The sequence below is a fragment of the Chenopodium quinoa genome, unplaced genomic scaffold, assembly GCF_001683475.1.
Source record: "Chenopodium quinoa cultivar QQ74 unplaced genomic scaffold, ASM168347v1, whole genome shotgun sequence".
Lineage (NCBI taxonomy): Eukaryota > Viridiplantae > Streptophyta > Magnoliopsida > Caryophyllales > Amaranthaceae > Chenopodium > Chenopodium quinoa.
In genome coordinates, this window is record NW_018742815.1 from 3919587 (window position 1) to 3943487 (window position 23901).

Sequence of the window (23901 nt, forward strand, 5' to 3'; positions counted from 1 at the left end):
ATTCTTCCTTTCTATTTTTGGTAAGTTTTTTTTAGTAAATCAACTCTCTTTTTCTGTTTTATATTTAATGTCTTTTCACTCATCTTTACCTAATCTTACTCATAATCCTTGTGCGAAATTACAATGAATATGATTGGTTAAAAATTTTCAATTAGGAGCATGTGATTGGTCCTTTTTTTTGCAAAGGATTGAGGACATGTCATGAGTAATAACTAATCTATCTTTGTACTTTCCATTGCATTATCTAATTATTGTTATTTGTCTTATTCTTTTCTCCTTAATTCCCGTGTAAATTTCCAAAGAGGAATGTAATTTAGGGACGGACGGAGTATAAAATTTGAAATACTCAAGGTATAGTTAAGTTTGATGCGGAATTCATTTTGTGATTTGACACAAAGGTTTTGTTTGACAATTCATCTTGAAATACCCGTATGCTCCGGCAAATACACCTAAATGAAATGTGTCAATCATACGGAATATTTTGAAACATAAGAAGTATAGGGAAGAAGGGGTACAAGCGTACAACAAAGATGGATGAAGTAACGGAGGAAGTTTCCACACTTTTTTTGCAAGTAACCTTATAAAGGGTAGGGGAAAAAAAAACTTAAGCTCTTATATGTGACTAGCCACTATAGAGATTACTTTGTTAGTGTTATAGGGGTTACTTCCTCAAGATTGAAGGGGTTACTCGATCAGTATTATAGGCTATAGGGTAACTCGATTAGTGTTTAGTGGTTATGTTATTTGACAAGCCGAATGAAAAAAAAAAAAAAAAAAAGTTATAAATGTACGAAGTATACATAGGAAAAGCGAAAACCACAAGGGTATGGTGTAGAAAACCCCAACGGAATATGTACAATATAAGTAGTATTTAGACATATTTTCTGTAATTTTGAGGTTCAAAATTAGCCTTGTTATGTTAGTGATGTCTGGAAAAGATAATAGAGTACCATCAGATGCTTGCTAGTTACTGTAATTAGTTGGACCAGTTATAAAGTAAGCGTAGTGGCTTATATTTATTTGGCGTGGACATCCACGGTTATTAATATGGGTCTGGACCAACATTGTAATAATACAGCTAAGGATTGCGGTATACGGTTAAACAACATAATCAACTTCTAATAGTTCGACTCACTTGATTACTCTTTCGGGGATTTGGGGATGGTATTTTAATTTACCAGTATTCTCTTTATATCATTATCCTACGTTATTCTGTAAATTTTTTTTTAAAATGACACAAAAATTTTGTTTGACGATTTCCCAATTGGTTACTGATTGTCATTTGTTCAATAGATTGACAAATTAGTTGTATGTACAACTAGTCAACTATTAATTATATATGTTTGGTAAAATCAATTTTTAGCTAGTAGTTGTACAATGTAAAATAATATGTTACGAAATATTACTCACATTATTACAACAATTTGTTATTTTTGTTTGAAAAAAGGTAGTGCCCTGATATGAAGCCAACTTGAAATCACATTACATGGATGAATCAAATCAAGTACGGGAGGGCATTTATGAGGATGAATTCATTATTATATTAACATCCTTAAATAATTCTAGTTATATTGAATAAGACAAAAGTTGAATATTCCATGATATAAGCTTGGTGCAAAAATGCAGCTACTTTCATGTTTCTTGGTAGGTGAAGTGTAACATCTATCCAATTCTAAAGGCAATATGGCATTGCAAAAGAAATGCTTTCAGTACAAGAAGGCATGCCCAATGGGACAGGGAAGATTGGATGGGAGACATAACAAATCGAGGGCTCACAAAATGAGCAATTAATTAGGTTAACACGTGCTTTCTCTAATTTTTTTTTCAATAAAGTTGTTTTATTTTATATCAATGCAAAACTTTGACCATGAATATTTGTAATTCTCTTTTAGTCAAATTTTATAAACATGATCTTTCATAATTAGTTCATTATGTATGTATAAATCACAATATATGATTAAAGAAGAATGGGTGTATATAATGTATGTAGAAGTCCAAATGGTAAGAAACACTAATAAAGTTTAGAAGAAAACAAAGTACTCCATATTAATTAATGTAAGAACCTCATATTTGGGAGGAAAACTAAACACATTTACTGGACAATTAGGGCTTTCAATAAATATGTGCATATAATATGTGTAATGATTACAAGGCTATTCCAATGCAAATATCTCATTTTAGGTCTTACAATGTTTATTTTCTCTAATACACTTTAAACTTTCACCCAAAGCATTCTTCCAAGTTAAACAACAAATAAGAGATTACGTTGATAGAGACTAGAGCTACAAAGACTAATTACAAAATTCCAATGTAGTCATATCTCAAATGTTCAAATTTCCTCAACACCCCCCCCCCCTTCTAATCTGTGTTGCCCTTGTGACTTATTTAGACCAAATAATAAAATAAATCAATTTCCTATCAAAGTCAGTAAAAATCGCATTAGGTTTGATCTCAACATAAGACATACTCTGTAGTTGTTATAGGCTCATTTGGAAAAACACGTAGACATGACAAAAGTCTATAAATTACTTTTAAAAAGTTAAATTAGTTTGACATGAGCTTAGGTCGTGTCTAGACCTTCCTTTAGAAAAATCCAGTATGATATATAACTAGCAACTTAGTAAGCTCAACTTGGGTCGGGTCTAGCTATGCGCTAGGCAACTTGCATGCAAGCTTGACATGAGGTATAGTGTGACTATGACCAGTGGCGGAGCCAGGATTTATAATTCGGGGGGACAAATTTTGGAGGTTAAAGTTTCGGCAAAAATCTCAAGAAAAAAATTGATAACCTAAATTGTTTAATATTTATTTGAAATCACATATGCCAATTTTTTCTATATGGAAAAAGAGGGGTAAAAAAGTTTTATTGTATATTAAGAAAATTATCCAACAAAAATGAATAAATTTATATTTGTAAATCCTGTTATGTAATCACATAATTGATAAATAAAAAGTCAAATAATTATCGTTAAAACAAATTGATGGTAGATATGAAGGGCCAGGGTTTGAGTTACATTCGAAAAAATAAACTCAACTTTTTCAAATCAATCATATTATTAATATGTATTTCGTTAAAACACAGTTACAAACAATTAATTAATAGTAATCTATTTATTAGAAATGTAAAAAAAAAATTGAGTTTAAGCACACTTAGTTAAAGCGATAATTAAAAACAAGAAGTAGGAAATAAGAAATAACATTAAAAATCCTAAAACAAGAAATAGGAAATAAAAAATCAAATTAAAAAGGTTGTTGAAAATTAGAGTATGTAATAAAAAAAACAAGAAGTAGGGGAAAAAAAAAACAAAAAAGCTGAAAAACAGTAGAGTAGGGAATCGAACCTAGGACCAAAACACAGCCTTACTAAGGACTCAACCACCAAACCATATTCAATATTGTGATATCTACTGTAAGTATATGTTATTTATAGCCTTTTACTGTATTTTCTTGATTTTTTTTTTTTTTTTAAAAAAAACTTTTTTTCCGAAAATGGGGGGACAACTGTCCCCCCTTGTTCTAATGTGGCTCCGCCACTGACTATGACCCATGTCTATCCTTAATCTAGTAACTACGTACATCACTATATATCGTGCTAATGCAATATATAGAATGTTTTATTATCTTAAAAGTTAGCTTAATATTGCAAAGTTGCAAAACTCAGATAAAAAGTTAATTTAAAAATTAAAAAAATTCATAGAGCCCCATTAAACACCTTTAGGCTTGGTGAAATGAGAAGATAACTTTTTAATTCCAAAGCTCCATGCACTCCTAGCCTAATAACAGTAGCACACAATCATCACCACTTGGTTATTTTATGAATCATGAACTTCGAATACTTTGCAAGTTATTAGTTATCTCGTTATCATCTAACTTTAATTTCTGTGTCAAAACCCAAAACTTTTGGATTGGTTTTCGAGTTATTTTCTTTGTCTATTTGATTTAAAGTTTCTCTTTGGAATGTTTTGGTTAAAGAATCACAACTTTACCATGAATTATCACTATTTTAAAGTTGGAAAAAAAAAAAATCTAATTAGTTATTAAATTATTAGATATTGTGGTCTACATCAACTACAAGGACATGATAATAAATTACAGATTGAATAAATTAAAATATGCGATACAAGTAATATTCCCTTGACCAAAAAAAAAAAAAAAAGTAATATTCCAACTTATTCAAGCTAAATCAACTTTTTATAACTTGTCATTTCTAAACTTATTTCTTTGCACTAAATACATTTGACTTATTATTCTTAATATAAGAAGAGCAAAATAGGGGTCAACTTTTGGGAGCCTAATTGCAATCATATCATATAATCTCCATTATATTGAAAATTCTTTAGTATGTAATGCTAAGGGTATATTCGGCACTAGTTTCTAAGAAGTTTTTAGGTTTGTATTTAATTTAGAATAAAAAAATTAAGCATTTGATAATATAGTGGCTAGGGTAGGTTTTAGTAGTGAGAGTAGCTATTAATAAACTATAATTGTTTATTTTCACATCTAACAACTTGTGGATAGTTAGTAGTTACTTGTACAAACATTTGCCACCACTGCTAATAACTTACAGCTATATTTTGCCTAATACAGTGAGGCTCGAACCCGAAACCTCTCTTAAGCGACATTAAGTTGCTTACCACTTGAGTCAACTCTTGTTGATTAAAACTCATTAGTCATTAGGTAAATCATTTGACATACACACATAAGTGACATAACATCATCGTATACTTTGAATTCCAATTCATCAGTGATAAAGTATTCCAAATCCAAATCATCATTGAATTGCTTATTTTGAATATTATATTGTTTGTTTATTGATTCCACTTTCAATCTTTATGACTACAGTGATATAGTTGAACTTAATAGGAGCTGCATTTTGACTGAAACTCTGACTAACAAGTAACATGACAGTTCAATAAACATATTCATGCTAATAAATGAAATGATTGTAAAGCAACCAAAAATAAAAATAATAATGACATAGAGTAATTTAAACTTTTGATGTGACAACTAGGCCTAATTTTTGATTGACTTGGAGCTTAAATGAAGTTAAGTGAACCCAACTAATGTTTATGGAGTTGCACTAATTAAACTAAATGTAGCTAATTTAAGCTGAATTGAAATGAGTTGAACTTAGTTCCCTCCAGGTTTTCTCCTTGGGAGGGTTTTTTTGGTTCCTTATAGGGTTTCTCCCTTGGGAAGGTTTTCTTAACCTCCATTGCTAGGTTTTTTTCAATTCTTTTAAAGGTTTTTCTTCACTCCTTTCCCTTTTCTCTTCATCTCTTTTCCTCTTGATCTCAATTGTGAATCTTTGTAGGGGCCTCCACTAGTGTTCTTGCCGGTGGTAAGCCCCAAAAACCTTTAAATTGCTTTTAATAAAAAAGATCTCATACTTGAGATGATGATTTTTCTCTTAAGTTTATTTTCTTTTTATGTTTTTATGGTAAGAGTTGAAGATGTAAGGTTTCATATTCTCTACAAGTACAAGAATCCGGAGGACCACATGAATATTTTCACTCAAGCGACTACGCATCCGTGGATTTCAAACCGAATCAGTGCGAACTCACAGATTGTATTGCTTGCTTCAAATGAAACTTTTTATAAAGGCGATTGTTAATCAATTATAAGATGTATTTAGTTTTAAGGTGTGTACTTGCGTTGGAATTCTTGATTTCTTAAGAATTATATGTAAGTACCGTTTGGCGATATTTAATTAATGAAATCCCTTTTTCTTCTTGTCAAAAAAAGAAAAAAAAAAAGAAAAAAAAAGAAATGAGTTGAACTTAATAGAGTCGACTTGAGTAAATTGGACTTAATTAAATAAGTTAAGCTAAATTAAGCTGAAATTCCGAGAAATTAGTCTTAAAAATAAATAAATAAATGGGAATAAAATAATCCCTCCGTTTTTTTAATAAGCCAAAATTGGGATTTTTCACTATTTATATGTCATCATTGACTTTTTTTTTTTTTTTTTTTTACTGATATATAAATGTGATCATATAATATTTTGTAGGATTTGGCATAATGTCTACTTGATAAATTAATTTTTACTAACCTTTAATTAAATTTGTTGATGATCAAAGTTATATCTCAACAAATGTGTAAATCTAACTCTAGCTTATAAATAAAACAAAGAGTGTATAATAATAATAAGTTCGGATAAAGGTTAAATAGGAGCCGAGAAATGATGATAGTAAGCTCCAACAGGCGGCCATAAGGCCATTACATGATAGGTGGGGATGATGTGGTGATGTAGTAGAGCCGTTAAGCCGTATAGGGTCAATTTAGAAGGGCGTATAATGTGATGGGTATGATTAATAATCATGTGAAAATAACAATAATAATAATGCATGCGAATGCAACTTTGAGGCAAACAATGGTAAATCTTGCATTGCATTATGATATGATTAAAGGCACTGAAAAGCATACTAACAGTAACGGTCCCCTCCTACTGTGTGACGCATGCTGAAATGTCATTGCAAATATCTTAAACATCACTCTTTTCTGACTTCTTCAAAAAAAATTAGGGAAAATATTTCAGAAATTCTTAAAATGATGATTTGATAAGATGATAAAATCCAAAGTATAACATGTTTTTTTTCCAACTTTTAACTGTTATTGTTGCAGTGATTCTGTTCTCGTGGAATGATTTGTGCTTAGGTTCATGTAATCTAGAAGGTTAGGGGAGTCTGATTTGTATTTTACTTTGGACTTTGAACATAGAAGTTGTAGACTTGTAGTAAAAAAAAAAAAAAAGTGATAATCGGATTTTTTGCACAAAAACGAGAATTTAATTCGTTTTAGACAAGTTATTTAGACAAGTTATTCATTTTAGACAAGCTCATGTTAGACATGAGTATATGTCCAAGTGTCAGACTCGGCTATTTCAATTAGGAAAATATCAGTTTTAAGTTAAAATCAAAGTTGTAAATGTCCGGACTCATGTGGGAGTAGTGGAGAGATAACATGGGTACCTTCAAATAAGTACGAATTCTGGCATATAAAATCCGAGTAATTTAAGTTGAAGTGTCCATGTATCCTAGGTTGAAAGTTAAAACAGCAGAAAATCCGAAGAAGAGGCTTACTTGCAAGATTCATGTTCAGATAATGGAGAAACTCCAGCAGAAAACATTACTGAGTCCTGTCTTGCTATTGTATTCCATCCTATGGCAGCGAAACCAAATCAAAAGAAACAACAATAAGCAGCAGTTCATCTGATATATATTAAGGAATTTAAGCTGCCATATTACAACAATAAGACTCGCAAAATTCTAATCCTTGATAAAACAGAAACATACAGTAGACATAATTAAATCTGATTACAGTATCGACGATTACATATTGTCAGCTTCACTGAAGAAATTCAGTAAAAAAAAAAATCAGGAGAAAAATTAGAAAAAAAAAAAAAAAAAAAGAGTATCTTTTTGCTGTCAGAAACACTGAAGAACATAGTTGTATAGTACGATAACAGTTTGAGCGCTTAAAATAAACAATCTGTCATTTATAAGAAGGTACAAATTATAGTTACAGATGAACAATAAGGACCAAGATCCCCTAAATTTAAGTAACATTTTTATACTTTACTATAACAGCATGGACAATGTATATCTATTACATGGATTCTGCCAAGTCAAAATATTTATTTGATGCTATCCAAAGAATATCCTGAAAGCTGCAGGTCTCCTAAATTCTTAAAACTTCTAGATCAACGACGATAAACAGCACCGAAAGTACATGTCTATAATATAATCATATTAAATTTCAGTGTAGACGCGAGCTAAACGGATGGAGTCAAAAGGAGTTGTCACCCGCCATTCACGTTGTTTTTTACTCATCGGTCTCCCTTTTCCTGCCTTTTCTCTATTAATCCTCACATCAGCTAAACCCCAGGTGCAACATTCTGTTTCTAGATCAAATGAAACAAGCCTGAAAACACCATCATTTTCGGAAGATGAATCAGCAGCCTCGGTGACATATCTGACGTACATAGGCTTCTCTTTGAACCTGTCAAGTTCTTGTGGAATGCGAATGACTCTCTCAAGACCCGGAGAAGACACCTGAAAGGACAAAAAAGAAAAACATTGAACATGTTATGCTAATTTTGATAAGGTCGAGATAAAATGAAAAAGAGATAATTGACTTTTTAAAGTCAAAATTATAGCAGCAAACAAAATTATGATGAGATAAGTTACAATCCAATTCTGACCCACAAAATGAAGAATGAAACAGATCGCAATATAATCTGAAGAGCCCCAGATCAGAGGCAAGTGGTTTCTTCCAAACAGTAAAATCCCACTTTGCACAGGAAGATGCTGGAAATGCAGGAAAAATCTAAGAGCATGTTTGATAAGAGTATTTTTAGGGTTTGGAACGGATTCAATTAAACCATTACTGTTGCCAAATGTTTGGTTAGAAACCTTGGAAAACAACTACCAATTACCTAACACTATGATTCCATTTGGTTTAATGTAAAACATTTTCAATGGAAAATTAGTTTTTATGGAAAACATATCTTCAAAAAAAAGCACAATTGCAAATTAGTTTTCTTTTGTTTGGTTGCATACAAGAAAAGTTCAAGAAAAATAAAAAAAATAGGAGCAGAAATGTAAGGATGAATGAGAGAGAAGTAAAAAAAGAGGTAAGGAGTGTTTTGTGAAGGAAAATTTTTCCATCATTAAGGTGGAATTTTCCATCCTTGGAAAAATTGTTTTCCACCCCTTAACAAACCAAACAAAGGAAAATGGAAAAAAAAAAAAAATGGAAAAATCATTTTCCATGAAAACATTTTACATCAAACTAAACGGGGCCTTGTTTGGATATAGAGAAATGGAAAGAAGGGAAGAGAAAAGGAAGGATACATCGTCCTTTATTTAGGTAGCTAGTGCAAGGAGGGAAGAGGAGGGAATTGAAATGATCCATTTTTCTTCCCCAATTAATAAACCAAGGGGGTGTTTGACAATTGGCTTTTTGCCTAGCTTTGGGCTTTTTAGTTTGGTCAAACAGCCAAAAAATATGTTTGGTAGTTGGCTTTTAAGCTAGCTTTTCCGCCAAAAGCTAATAAGAGTAGTTTTTTCTATTGGCTTTTGGCTTGTTGGCCCACTTTATCACTAATAAACAGCTAACCACCATTAATAATTTTACCAAACACTTTTGTAAACAATAACTTAAAAGGCCAACCCATACAACTACTTCTAGCTAGTCAAACAAACCAACAACCAACCGTCGATTGCCAACCCCCCCCCCCCCCCAAATCTCTCCATGAAAATGGAAGCTCCCTTCTCCCTCCCATCAGCCATCTCCTTCCTTTCCCTTCCCTCTTTTTCCTTCCCATCCCTATCCCTTCACTATTGTTATACATACATAGTGTAAGGGTAATGGTTTCCACCTATTTGTTACCTCTCTAAAAGTTAAGGTAACAATTACCCTTACCCTCCTCAAACAAAAATAGAGTTAAGTTTAACTAATTCCTTTCCATGTGTTAAACCAAACAAATGAAAAGGTGAAGGACTAAAGGTTAAATGATTCACTTCCTTCTCCTTATTTATTTCCTTTCCACTCCATTTCCAATATTAATAATTCCATAGCAAACGCTCCCTAAATGTTTGTCAATGGCAAGACTTAATTAACACATGCTTTAAATTTCTAATAGAATATTGATGATTACAGGGGAAAAGGAAAAAAAGAGAGGATATGAGTAAGATAAAATGAACAGTCTAATCTCCAGGATTTCATATGCAAGAATTCAGACTTGTCTCGACGCATAAGATGTTATTCAGAGGCAAGACCTAATAGAAAATTAAAAGGTTGCAATGTTGGCATAAAATGTCCAAACATCTTGAATCGCTAAAGGCCAGATTTAATAATAAAATACCACTCCCGATGATGATTTTGTCCACTTCAACAATCACAAAATTTATTAGTACAGGTTGACTGCCTGAGTGCCTAAATTGAAATAACACCGTCATGGCACAATGAACACACTCCGAACTCTTATTAAGATTGGACTCTTCAATTCACCTCAAGAACTTGCATCGAATCCTCTACATTTTAATATATGTATCAACAATAAACCCTTAAGTTTGGACTAAACTAAATCAGGGAAAAAGAAATCATTAAACAGTTGAGTCCAACCCTTTTAACAGTCCGAGTAACATAGTGGAACATAAGCCAAAATCCACAAGAGTTAATAGTTTATCATGACCTGACCTTGCAAGGTTATGCTTGGTCTTCATGACTTCAGATTTATGCTTTTGTCAGATTACTTCCATGCATCCCACAGAATACTGATGATAGAAACAGTATTTGATCTTCAATGCCATTCTAAAACTGATTATATGTAGACTATAGATAACACAACAGTATTTTCTTTGTTTGAGTCCTACATTAATGGCAAACAAGCCAAAGGGTATGTAACCGGCATAAATAGAGTAGTAAAACCCTGGCTAAGCCAGAAAGTCTTTCAAAAGACATAAGGTTGATGCTCTGAACTTGTTACAGATACAAATGGACCGTCAGCCTTACCATTTCACTGCAGAATTTCAGTAAAGCTGGCTAAAATCCTGTGTGCTTCATGGTTCTTTAATTTAGTAGAGATACCAGAAACAGGAAACATATGTAGAGGTTATTGAATGATTGCTCACAGCAACATCAGCCAAACCAGCTTGTAGGATAATGAACTGAGGCCTAAACTACAGAGGAACAAGATGTATTCAACCAAGATACTATCATACTTCCCAGGGAAGCCAGTCCTATATCAGGACTATAAATTTAAACAATTTATATATCCTCTACAAAACAAGCAGTATAAGTTTGTCATTCAATATATCTCCTTATTCTAGTTAGTACAGTAACATAATTGAGGTCAATAATTTGAATTTTGTTTGTGTGAAAGCATACAATTACTAGAAAATACATTCATTCTCCTCTCTCAATTCCTTCCCACTCTTCTCCATAAAACCAACAGTGATATAGAGCTCAAAAGAATTTAAGGGCCAAACTAAATATTTGATCTTATCAAAATAAGGCCTCAACATCAATCAATAACCAAAAAAGATCAATTTGATCTTATCAAATTATGCAATAAGCTTTAGTAGCTTTAGTAGCTTTAACAGAAGTTCAACACACTAACAGTAGATTCGAAATTCAAAGGGCCTAATAACACTCAGTATGATTAAGCTAATGGGACCATTGTTAACAGCCTCACACATGAGCATAAGTTCCAAGAGAACACAGCTCTCTTCTGAAACTGCTTTGCACATAAAATTAAAGGCCAAACAATCAAATTGTACAAGAATCAGTCAGAAATCAAGGATTTGATAAAACTCAATACAGTGATAAAGTGCCACAATACAGTACATTTCTTAATGCAATTCTCTGGAAAAAACAAGTTAGCCAGAGAAAGACTGTGAACATAAAGAAAACCACAATGTATGTGGTTGGTCATTTTCAGCAGGAGTGCAGAAAAAAAAAAAATTAAACAGAAAAAATTTGTTTTGTCAAGAATTTATTTTATTTTTTTTGGTATAAAACACAATAAAGACAGTTTTAATATCTTCTGCAAGCTGTATACCTCATCAAAATTCCAGTTTGAATGGGAAATGGAGCTATTGTACAGTTTGCACTCAGCAGGCAAGGGTATTGTTTCCATTCAAATGGGAAAAAGTACAAAGTATTAATGAAGTATTAGTTCCATAATATGATGCAAAATTCCTAAGCGTAGCACAAATGGCTAGAAATGGTAATAAATCTTTCAAAAGACATTCTCTCAGGTTGTATAAACGCTTAAAATTGGAATGCCCTCAATGAACTTCACAGGAATATAATATGGTAACAGATTGCCCTGTATCTATATCAAAAATGACATATATGACCTTTTCCTAAAGAGAACCGTTTTAAAAGCAAGAACTTTTCCGCACAGATATTCACGAATTCACAACACTATCTCTTCACAAGTTCACAGTACCAAGCATTTTATCTTGTTCATTGATGATTTTAGCCAATAGATCAGAGGTATATGACATATTTAAAAGGTTCAAACAATCAAAGCTATCATGGATTCATGACAACTCAAAGTGGGTGCTACTTAAAGACAACAAGACCTAAGAAAAGGAGTATACTCAAAGCAATGGCAAAGAGACATGTGTGGAACGTCAACCCACATTGGGATACACACCTCAGCAAAATTTGGGATCTCTGTAAGAAAGAATAGGAATGTTCTGGAAAACCCTAGATGCACATTATCTGAAAATAATATGCCAAAGAAAATCCAGCGGAGATGGCATACAATGCCCTATACCAGCTGAACTTCTTGCCTATTAATTCAGGACAAAGAGCAACTGCGATTGAGAAGTGCAGCGGAAGAAATGCGACAGAAAAATATCTCAGAGCAGCAGCAAGGAGGCTATGTAAAAAATTCTACACAAAAATAAAGACTGACAAATCAGTGAATCGACATAGAGTAGTACAAGAGGAAGGCAAGGTTGATTGAACTATTACAGTCTCTCTTTTTCATTTCCATTTGGTTGTTTACTTAAGGATGTGCCCGCTCATACACACCATCTCCTAAAAAGGAATTTAATAATTTTAAAACAAGTGAATGACAGTATTGGTTACTTGTCCATTACCAATAAAGCAGAAAACATTTTTTTGCTTATCATAATGGCATGTCCACATTCTTATCATATGCAAAGCAATAAAATAGCTGTAACTTTAGGGTCTATTAAAAACATCCACTTTGTTATCGTAGAGGTTAGAGACAATCCTATCTTTTCATCAACAAACCATTGGGTTGCTATAAATGTCGATGTTGATGCAAAATTATCCTTCATTGCTGGTCACCGCATTTTTATGCATGCAATGACACTACAGAATAGATATATAGATACTAGAAACAGAAATTAATCAAGAAGATCACAAGAAGCAGACATTACAAACATCCTCATGCAAACAAAGATAATTAATTAGCTTGTCTAGGCATATCTCATTTATCAGTTTATCACTAAAAAAGGGTTCTCTCAAGTTAGTTTGGAAAAGTTCTACAAGTCAAAAAGAAGAAACCAAGTACCTCAAGTGATAAATTCTCTGGCACAGTTTTAGCTAGTTCTGCTTCATCTAGCCGTGTCCTATAGGCTGTTGAGAATTCTTCAATATCAGATATGCTGGGAGAACCATACCTGTAAAATGACATGATGTTACTTCTCATGGTTCCAAGCTTCATAATAACAATTTCCCATTACAATAAAAAAATTCAGATAATAGACTTGAACTAAAAACTAGAAAAAACAAATATGAAAGAGAACAGATTTCTTGTCTATGTTTGTTCTTCTTTCATATAAGGGGGCGTTTGGTTTGAAAAGTGGATACGGAGTGGAAAGGAAACAAATAAGAGGGGGAAAAGGAATCATTTAGATATTACCTTTTCATTTGTTTGGTTTAACCATAGAAAGGGTATTTGTTAAGAGGAGGGTAAGGGTATTTGTTACCACAAGTTTTTGAGAGGTAACAAATAAGGGTAATCATTACCCTTAGGTAATGGTAATTGTTACCATGCCTTCAAACCAAACACATGGTAACGGTATTGGTTTAATCGAATCCGTTTCCAATTCAAAAAATACACCAACCAAACGCCCCCTAAATGAAACAAATTCTGGATTTTTTTTAATTCATGAAAGATATTTCTTAGGTGGAGGTATCTTTCACAGGGCAATGCAATGATGTGAGTACGGGTTATGGAAGGATACTTAACAACTTTAGCTCCACACAAGCATGAAACATTAATATGCAATGTCTAAAAATAACCGAGAAATTCTTCTACTGAATCTAATGCTTCTTCACATCACCAAATTAAATCTGTCACACAAAACCCATTTTCCTCAACTTAGGTTGGATCTTTAGTCGTTGTCTCTTTGCTACCAGAGAGTTATGTAATATTGCAATTTTTAAAAAATTAACATGGAACACTAGTGAGGCAATGGAGAAAAATTATCCAGCTCATTTGATCAAGAGGCCAGTGAAAAGGATATGAATAATCAGAAAAGGAGTGGCATTAACATTGATAGACTACTACTACTTTAAGCTTCAAATAATTTGCAAACTGAAATTAGCCATAATTTCAAATCCCTGGAAAATTGTAAAGGAATTTCTAGTACTCAAATTATTCTCAGCTCTCAAGTTAAAATGTCGAAGGTCACAGGATTCTCGTCATATTAGTGTTGGCCTAATATACAGCCAATCTTGAACGTAAGGCTCATCATCAAAATTGTTGAAAAATCTTGAACAAAATGTATGGTTACATCACTCAACTTCAAATACAAGGGTTTTCTAGAGAAAAAACTACCAAGTTCATGAAACTAGATATAGTGGTTGTTTAGTTGAACATATAGTTCTACCTCCTAGCTTCCTAAGAAGTTTTTACCATGTGATTCAATTTTCCAGCAAAATAAATTGTTGTTTGGTTAGACGTGGAAACTGAACTTTTCAGCAAGTAGTTTTAAGGGAAAAATCAACTTCCTCTATATTAAGATTAGTAAATTTTCTGACATTAATGTGTTTTTATCAGCCAAACAACTCTAAAGTTTTATGTTTTTCCAAGAACTTCCACTTCATGCCTTTTTAATTTCAACCAAACAAGCACATAGATACATGAGCATAAAGAAAACTCTATGATAAATGTAGCAAGATCTTTTTAACTACTGAAATCAAAATGAATCATGGATTTTGGTTCGCGGAACAAGAGATATACATAATCAGGTAATTACTTGGTAGTCAGCTTCTCAATCCGAACTTGAATCCTGGAGGTTGGCAAAGTTCTGAAGGCATATATTCCCAAAACACCATCAAAGGAGTCAGTAATATTTTCAGCAATTGCTAATGCTTCTTTATCCCACCATGTACCAGCAAGTGATATCCCACCGCCTTCGGCACCATCTCCAGCCTTCCACCAAAGCTCAATCAGCCAAATGGTAATTAAATCAAAGCAGCTCTAATTCATACTTCTAATTTAAACTGAACAACTTACATAAGCTTCAGCATTCTCTGTATCATAATCTTCTTCAAAGTAACCCTCATCACCATCTTCAAAGTAACCCTCATCACCATCATCTTCTAAGAATTCCTCTACAAAATATCAAAAAAATGAAAAACCCATTTAACATTAGCCCATTTGGCTAGTTATAAAAATAAATTACGAAGTATATAATAACATAATTACATAACATATAATCAAGGTAACATAAAATCTAAATTTCAAGTTCACCAAAGATGTATACTTTCTATATAAATTTTTCTTATACATAATACTAATACACAATTAATAATATCAATGCCTTCATTCATGAAAAAACAAACGTTGCAACTATTGTGAAACTGAGGAAATATTTGTTAAAAGAAAAAAATAATAATAAGATAAGATACCTTCGTCAAAATCATCAGTAATTAAGAGGTCATCATCTTCTTCAAATTCTTCGTCTTCATCAACTTCAATTACTTTTTCAGTAATGCTGGGTTGAAGAACTGGTGATTCCAACTGCAAATTCTTCTTCTTTTTTGCATGTGTGATTGAAATTGAAAAGGGCTTATTCCTAAGATGATTAAATTGTAAAGGGTAATTACAAAATCGAAAGATTATCTTCTCTTTGCTATTGATTGGGCGGTTCAAATTAATTGGGGAAACTAAAGGAAGTTTCAAATTCCAAGTTATTAAATCCATTTTTTTGATGTTGGGTAACAATTTGAAAATATGTGTGATTTAGTCGATAAGCAAAGAGTGATTTGATATGGTAAGTGGTGTGGTCGTTAATGGTGGCTAGTTGGCTTAGCTCGACCCATATTGGAATTATAGACTAGAGTAGGTTAATAGTGTTGGGTCAAGATTTTTTATCAACAATCAAGCGAAGGAAAAAGGGAAAAAAAAAATAAAAAAAAATAAAAAAACTGATATTAAGGTAATTATCGCGTTAAATAAAGAAATAGAAAGGTTGATTAAGTATTGATCGTACGAACAATATTGTCCTTTAGAGTCATTCTGATTTTGTCAACACCACCAACTGCCCTTTTCAGATCGAACCCTTTGATGATGCACGATGGATACTTGGATAGGAAATACAACCACGTCTCATAATTTAAGGAGCGGATAAAGGAAATATCAATAAACTAAGTTAAAGTTTCCCATCAATGAAAATGTTAATCAACTAAACCAAAATAATAAAAGATCCTTCAACAATTACCTATATTAGATATCAATTGTCATATTCCATTGTGCATCATCAAACATTTAGTTCTTAGCATTTCTGAATATTAAACCCCTCATTCCTAAAAGCAAATTCGAAAACAAATTCTAAGATTTGCCCAAATCAAATAATCCCGTATAATTGAGTTAAGTGTTGGTCATGGCTTCATTCGTTATATGGTCACAATTTTACCTTTATGAAAAAAAGTCAGAAAATAACAATGATGTAGACAAAATTTAATCTAAAATCTGAGGTGCCACCAACGAAACACTACATGCAGTTTGTTCATGGAATTGATGAGCATTTGTGAAGGGGTACGCTAAAGAGTTTGAAGTAGATAATTATTGCATCGGATTGAATAAATACTATAGAGATGCTAAGCTGAAAGGTGTTTCCTAGTGATTTGCATTTCATGCAAGAAGGCAAGAAGCTGAATTTTTTTTCTTTAGGAAGTGAGCTTCATTTTCCATGACAGGAAAATTAGATTACAGCCTTCATAGGTGCAATAATAATGTGCATTCTTGCAAGACATTGGAGTGTAATGTAAACGTAAGTATGTAACTAGGTTTTGCAGCAAGTCATGACATAGATCTATCAGATTGAAACAGGCCTAATGCTGAATCAGACTCCTGGGCGACTAGCGATTAAAACTTCAGAGGGTTTGAATCGGCAATGCAATCTGCATATTCAGCATACTCTATAAAATTTTCACAGGAAAAATAGGTTGTATATGTTTGCTATATCTCTGAGTCTATATTTCTTATGGACAAAAATCGGACCCTGAAACTACAAAGAGGGAAGAGATGCTGTTTTAATCCCTGACACCGGTGAAGATGAAGTAGTTGCATTGTCGGTCCAATTCTTCTCCCCCCAGTGACACAACATGCTTTCCCAAAAGCAGAAGTTTTCAAAGCATGTTTCCAATCTTGGATCCTTGATCTTTATCTTCCAGTGGCCGTCAGTGTAATTTGCTTTCTCAGCCTGCAATCTATCCCATTCCAATGCTGCCTTCTGCTTAGACCTAAGCAAACAGTATTTATGCAAGTTTTCAGGCATCGCATCATGCACCTTCCACCAAGTTTTGTGTGCAATATCGCTGGCAAACTCATGCAACAATTCATTATTCCAGTTGCAATCATAATCCCGAAAGCACAACCATGGTTTCAAGCCTAGGTAATGGATCACATAAAGTATTGGTGGGTCTGCACCAAATAACCGAGTTTTCATTTCTTTCTTTTCAGGCTCGTCACCCTCCCAGTAATGCTTCAAAAAATTCATTCGCTTGGGAATTCGATGCCACCACGTGAAGATTTCATTCAAATAGCCTTGGTCCCCACCATTGTATGATTCAATCTCATTAATGTGGTCCATTAGTAATTGAAATGTACAATTAGATGGCTCAATTACCATAACCCCAGAGTTGAAAAGAGTAGCATTGTTCCCTATGGCAGAAATCTCTGGCAACCCAAATAGGAAGTCGAGATTTCGGAGTATAAGAAGGTCTGCATCTATGAAAATGATCTTGTCATAATCAGTTAGCTGCCAGAGACGGAATTTGCTGTAGTTCCACTCATTATAGGCTTCTGGTTCAGCTTTAGGGTTCCTGATTCTTTGGATGGTATGAATTTTCCAACCTGCAGCCTCAAGACCACCTCGGTGATAATCACTAATAGTGTCATCAACAAGTATGACTAAATCACGGGTTGAACCGGACATTCTAATGCTTTGCGCTGCTGCAATGGCTCCACATACATATACATGTGCTGAATGAAGGATAGTAGCATATGCTTCTCGATGTGCAGTTCCAGAAGATAGATAGGCTGATATAAAAGTTCAAGTTAAAATTTTAAACGTTAGTAAATATCATGCAGCATACAGAACACTTGGTCATGTGTACAACCATACTAGGATGTTGAAAATTAAAGTATACAATATAATGACACCATTATTACAGGTAATTCAGGGATGAAGGAAAGTGCATTTAATAATAAACTATTGGTACTCCTTAAAAGGAAAGGCATAAAAACAAGCTAAAATAGTACATGACTATCATCCATGGAAATTTGGACATCTTATTCTAAAGCCAAAAATTTCCATCTTTTTCGGTTAGATCTGAAGGATTCAACCCCCTCACCCTCCCAAAGTAAAGGGGAAAAAATCATTGGTTTCTCCTTGCATAATTTTATTTGGTCATAATTAAGAATTGTGAAAAAAATTTAATAATTTTTCATTACAAAAACCCAGCTTTACATAATTGTATGCAAAATTTTAAATCAAATAAATGATAAAATGACAGGAAATGAATTGCCGGGGAAAAATTGCACTTTGCACACTTTCCAGAGCCAGCATTTTTTTTTTTTTTCTATTTCAATATTTGTCCCGAATCTCCCAATAGAATGTTTCTTTCAAAATTCAAAAATCATATTAAGAAATTTATATCACCTCAGTCAATGAAATACATTTATCAATATGGCATTGCAGGTACTTAAGTATAAGTCTAACTGACCTTTTATAAATATCCTGGCTAATTCGCTATTCTTTCTCATTCATCAGAGCGATACATATGTGTGTCTGTGTTAAAGTTATGTCCAGCACAGGAAAAAAAATAATTACCAGTATGAAATTTAATCACAAAGCAATTTATTGTTTAACAGCATGCACCCTTCCACACACCTTGTGCACATGCTAAAGTGGGCCAACAAGGACTGACAGCGTCCTCACCAAATTGAGTGGTGTTCTGGTGCAATAGTTGATGACTCTTGTAGGCTGAACTAAATATAAGCCATGTAGCTACGAGTCTAAGATTACCTCATACTAATGCCACATCATAAATTCAAATAGAACCACATACACATCCAGAGTTAAAACCAAACATTTCAGCACAACGAATATTTATATTTAGATTTTAAAAATACAAAAGACAGACTTGCATCAATAGAATAACATCTACAAAGACATAATACCTTTTGGATTGAGAGGGAGGGCAAGTTCACATGATCCAACAGGAAGCTGAATCTTTTCTCTTAGGGTATTGAGATTGGGCTTGTACAGCCATGCATTCCCAGCACGTGACACAAGTTCCTTACAGGGGAAGAGATTTGGGATAGGAAAGCAATTAGAAATCAACAGTATATGCAGATCATATGACCCCTTAGCAGAAGCAGCAAGTTTTGCTGCAGCAAGCTGTAAGTGCAGCCGTGCAACATCTCTCCACCATTTTCCTAGCTTGTTGCAAGGCAACTTCACAGCAATAAGATCCATACGTGCATTTCTAGGAGCCTGAATACTGGGAAGAGAAGGACAACTAGGTATCTCAAAGTCTTCTTCCTCATCAATCCACTCAGGATATAGCGTTTCCCAGGTCAAACTTTTAGGAACATGGTCCAGATGCAAAATCATATGCTCAGGAGAAGGTAACATTTCCTGCCAACTATCAACTTCGCTTTCCTTGAAATTTAACAGGCCTATAGCCTTATAGTCATTCTTATCATTAAGAGTTTCCAAGACTTCGGAGATGTGATTCCAATCAATAGCTAGATCAGATACATAGCGCTTGTCAACATGAGTATCCCCTCTCCACCTATCTACAATGCTCATCCTGCATTCATAAAAAAATCCGTATTAAGCAAATTGCATAGGAAAAATGATAGTCACTACTATAAAATTCAGGGGGGGAAAAACACACAGGAAATAAGTGAATTCAAAAGAAGAAACCGGCAGAAGTGGTCACTGATTCAGATAATGCAAAATATAGCAGGAAAGTTAAAGCTTTGAATTAATTTGATTGACATAAATTGAACTAAAACCACAGGAATAGCGCAATGAACAGTGAAATAGATGAAGCTTACTGAGAATTGGATTTCGATATATTTTCTGTATGCTGAAGGGATGGCGAGTGAAGAAGTGTCAAAAACATTACAAACAAAATGACAATCAGGATGAACTTTATTGGGGTAAACTTGCAGTAATAACTTCTATCTTGGAAGAAAGTATGTGATGCCTTTTCTACATCTTTACTATCTCTGTGTCTTAGAGACCTTCTTTTGCTGGACTCTTCGCTGAAAGAAATCAAAGAGACAGAGAAACATTAACAAGCAAACTATCTAGACTGGCAAATGGCATTGTTAAATGACTTAAATCCAATTTTACTAACAGTGCTCACATTCCCTTATACTGAGGATCAGAATGTAAGGAATAAGACAATAAGGCCGCTAACATGTGTAATCAAAGAAGATAAACGTGAGATCCAAAATATCAGATTTTCTTTTTGTATCTATACCAACAACTTTAACAAAAATGTAAGAGAAATGATTATAATTTATATAGTATTACTACTCTATAAAATACTGGTTCAATGAATCTTAGTTATCCTACACTTTATTGCCGACATTATGAAAAGTATACTAGCTCCTACACCACATTGTTTTGGAGCTAAAAGTAAAGTTAAACTAGCTCCAAAAGTTACCAATAATTTGACAATGATCGGAAAGCATTTATATACTATTACTGGGTCGTATTTTATACTATTAAACATCATATATGACTAATTGCAGCTTCTCTCCCTATTTCCCAATTCTTCACCCCCACCTAAAACACACACACACTGACTCACATGCACAGTCACAAGAAGTAGAGCAGCTCACCCTACTAAATACAAGAAATATAAATGACTGCTTCGTTTTGTTCAGCATAAGTACTACATCATCCCCATACTCAATACCTATGTTACTTGGACTCTTCACTAGTTCATTGCACCTCAAGTACCCGTGTCAAATCCTCAACACTCCGACTTGGATATGGATTCTCCAAACCTTCATTTTAGTCCAAAACCATGGATTTCTTTCAGAAAATAGCCGAGTCAAACATGGGAGCACTTACCTATACCCAACAAGAGTATTTGAGTCTTAATAACTTAGCAACCCTTCACCAAATAGCTAGGTTAGGAGCCTAAATGGGGAAGTCAACATCCCTCTGCACACACATTCCCCTCCACTCTCCACATTTGCCTACCTTTCAAGGCCAAGCCTAAAATCTCTTAAAATATCCCTAAAATACAATCTACCCTTGATGAACTAGGTTCAATGACTAGCCCCATTATCATATAACATTCATATACATTGTAAATTATTCAAAAACCCAATAAGCCGAAACCATGAAAATCAAAATGCCAATTGAATCAACATCAAACTATACAAAAGCATAGCATTCTTCACAGCAAAAAAAAACCCACAAAAATGAGCATTGTTAGAACCCACAAAAACAATGAAATACCCATTAAAGTTAAACACAGCAAAAATTAAACTTATAGTCGATGATCAAACAATGGCAAATTCCACCGACAAATAATACACAACGAAAATCATACTACTCTAAGAGCAAAGCACAAAGTTAGAGAGAAAAGAAGACGAACACTGAAGCAGAAACACGATGACGGGCTTCCGGGGCTTTTGGGGATGAGGCAATTGAACCTCTCATCTTCTACGTTCTTGGGATTTTGATGAAAAAACCCCAGCAAAAAAACACTTACATCTGATCAAATAAAACCCAGAAAATTGCAACAAAAAGCAGTTATAGCATAGTAGTAAAATTGAATGCAAAATGGGGAAGATCACAACTGAGAATTGAAGAAGGAGAGAGAAATTGAGAAGAATGAAATGGAATCTTGGTTTATTTAGTAGGGAAGTAATAGGAAGATGAAGCAGCAGAAATTTGTATGCCGGGAATTTGTCAGTAATTTGTAATTTTTTTTAATTTTGACGGCTGAATGACCAAGTTGTTTAAGAGGTGGGTACTGTTACTCTGTTAGAACTTAGAAGCAAGAGGAGAATGGTGAAGTCAGCCTATAAGCCTTTTGTTTTGTTAACGGTCCGTTCCGATTTATTGAAAATCTCTTAACTAAACTGAACTGATTGACGCTGAATTAAACTGAATTGAAATGAAATGAATTGTTTGTAACAGAGGGAAATTATGAACTGAATTGATTGGAGCTAAACAAAACTAAAATTAAGGTGACCCTTAAGTTTTAACCGTCTCTATAGGGCCTACGAGTAGAGGGTGATAATCGGGTCATTTGAAATTTGTACTATTTTGTATCTCTTTTTTAATATTTGTTCTAATTCTTTTGGGCACGTATATATCTTTAATTATCAATAGTATATATTACATTCTAACAATTGAAAATTAATAATTTATTCATTGAGATGATTTCAACTAGTGCTTCCAAGACCATCACGACCTGGCCTAACCTTCCCCCTTCTAACACTAAAACCCTGGTGAAAATCATTGTACTCTAGCCAAAGATAATTCTCTTAGCTTGATTTGGTCTTTGCTGAACTCAACTTTTTGATTATTCTTGTTTAGTGAGTCTTTTTCTTCTTTGTCTAGCAGCCATTTTTTAAGTGCCAAATTAGAAATAATAATAATATTCAATTTTATTGAATTTCCAAATTGGGAAAACTTGGTTGAGATCAATCATTCAACAGTTTTGTCACTGAAATGGTATGATCATTATTCATTAGTAAAGTTGACTCTCTATATAAATCACACCATGAATAGTCGCCAAGCCGCATTTCATTTTCAGTATTATTGCGTCTTTTAAAAATGCATTTGCATCTATTGCTTCTTTGGTTGCAACATATCTATGATATTTGGTTGTAGAAATTGTTTTACAACTTTACAAGTAATGTATCATCAACTGTATTTTGCTTTTTATTATGTTTACAAGTAGTTTGCTTACCCAACTCTTTGTTGAGATTCTTATATGAAACTTGTTAAAAGTCGCAATGATCAACGAAAATATAAGCACGAGTTTAGTGTTATATATCTTTTTCCGTATTACATCTATTAGCAATGTAATCAAGAAAAGAAAATTTAACAATTTTTCTAATTGTTTCATTGATTATTTTAAAGCATACAAACGAATATAAAAAAAAAACACGAAAATATAAGACCTTTAAAGCTTTAACGTTCCCAAAAATATAATAAGCAAACTCATCATATATGTGAATGGAAACTAACTCTTTTGCATTTTGACAATAGAATATTCAAAAATTTATGATACCCCAATAAAGATTATTATTTTCATACTTTTACTTTCTAATGTAACCGGAGAATGGTTTTACAGCTTTTACCCTCCAAGTTTATATTACGGTCAACCAAATTTCGTAACATAAAATTGGTTTTTATTGAATATCTTTTTTTTGACGAAAATCATATATGCCAAACACTTGGGGCAGCGCCCGGGCTAACAAACCTAATTTTACCCTAAATCGTACTTAGTATGCTTTAATGTTGTAGTTCTTACCTCCCAATATGCATTAAGTTGAATGTGCTTTTACAAAAAACATAGGCGTGCATTACACTTGATATAATCAGTCATCACGAGTACTATGCACAACCAAAGTAAGATACTAACATTTTCCTTAAAAAAAAAAAGTAAGATTCTAACAACACACATTTCACTTTATATTCTTCACATTCAATTTCCAAATTGCCAAAATTTGAGATCATTCAACAATTTTTTTTACCCATCTGTTTATATTTGCCCAAGTATACAATTAGAGGTGATCAATAATAGCCCGGTCCAAACCCGCCCGAAAAATAAATGAGTTACTAGACTACAATCATCAAGATATTCAAAATTGGTAGAATAGGAGTAATGAGTTACTAGTCTTAACAA

The 23901-nt window shown here is 33.2% G+C and overlaps 2 protein-coding genes across 2 annotated transcripts; both read right to left on the reverse strand.

Moving 5' to 3' along the window:
• Positions 1–7468: 7468 nt before the first annotated feature.
• LOC110725796 lies at positions 7469–16099 on the reverse strand. The gene is made up of 5 exons (XM_021905267.1): positions 15409–16099; positions 15014–15111; positions 14754–14929; positions 13061–13169; positions 7469–8054 (listed from the first exon to the last, which is right to left on the reverse strand). Exons 1-5 carry the CDS (start codon positions 15701–15703, stop codon positions 7752–7754), a joined length of 981 nt encoding a protein of 326 aa, XP_021760959.1. The 5' UTR covers positions 15704–16099; the 3' UTR covers positions 7469–7751.
• Positions 16100–16694: 595 nt separating this feature from the next.
• Positions 16695–22183, reverse strand: LOC110725797 (putative UDP-glucuronate:xylan alpha-glucuronosyltransferase 3). Its single transcript, XM_021905268.1, has 4 exons — positions 21634–22183; positions 20072–20281; positions 19187–19821; positions 16695–18043 (listed from the first exon to the last, which is right to left on the reverse strand). The coding sequence occupies exons 1-4, from the start codon at positions 21696–21698 to the stop codon at positions 17010–17012; spliced, it is 1944 nt and encodes a 647-aa protein (XP_021760960.1). The 5' UTR covers positions 21699–22183; the 3' UTR covers positions 16695–17009.
• Positions 22184–23901: the final 1718 nt, after the last annotated feature.

Coding starts and splice junctions, on each gene's coding strand:
- LOC110725796 (XM_021905267.1), bottom strand. CDS start 15,703: ATGGATTTAATAACTTGGAATTTGAAACTTCCTTTAGTTTCCCCAATT. Junction 13,170..14,753: donor ATTGAGAAGCTGACTACCAA/GTAATTACCTGA, acceptor GTCATTTTACAG/GTATGGTTCTCCCAGCATAT. Junction 8,055..13,060: donor CAGAGAATTTATCACTTGAG/GTACTTGGTTTC, acceptor TTGTCCTTTCAG/GTGTCTTCTCCGGGTCTTGA.
- LOC110725797 (XM_021905268.1), bottom strand. CDS start 21,698: ATGAGAGGTTCAATTGCCTCATCCCCAAAAGCCCCGGAAGCCCGTCAT. Junction 19,822..20,071: donor ATATCGAAATCCAATTCTCA/GTAAGCTTCATC, acceptor TTATGAATGCAG/GATGAGCATTGTAGATAGGT. Junction 18,044..19,186: donor CCTCCCTCTCAATCCAAAAG/GTATTATGTCTT, acceptor CTTTTATATCAG/CCTATCTATCTTCTGGAACT.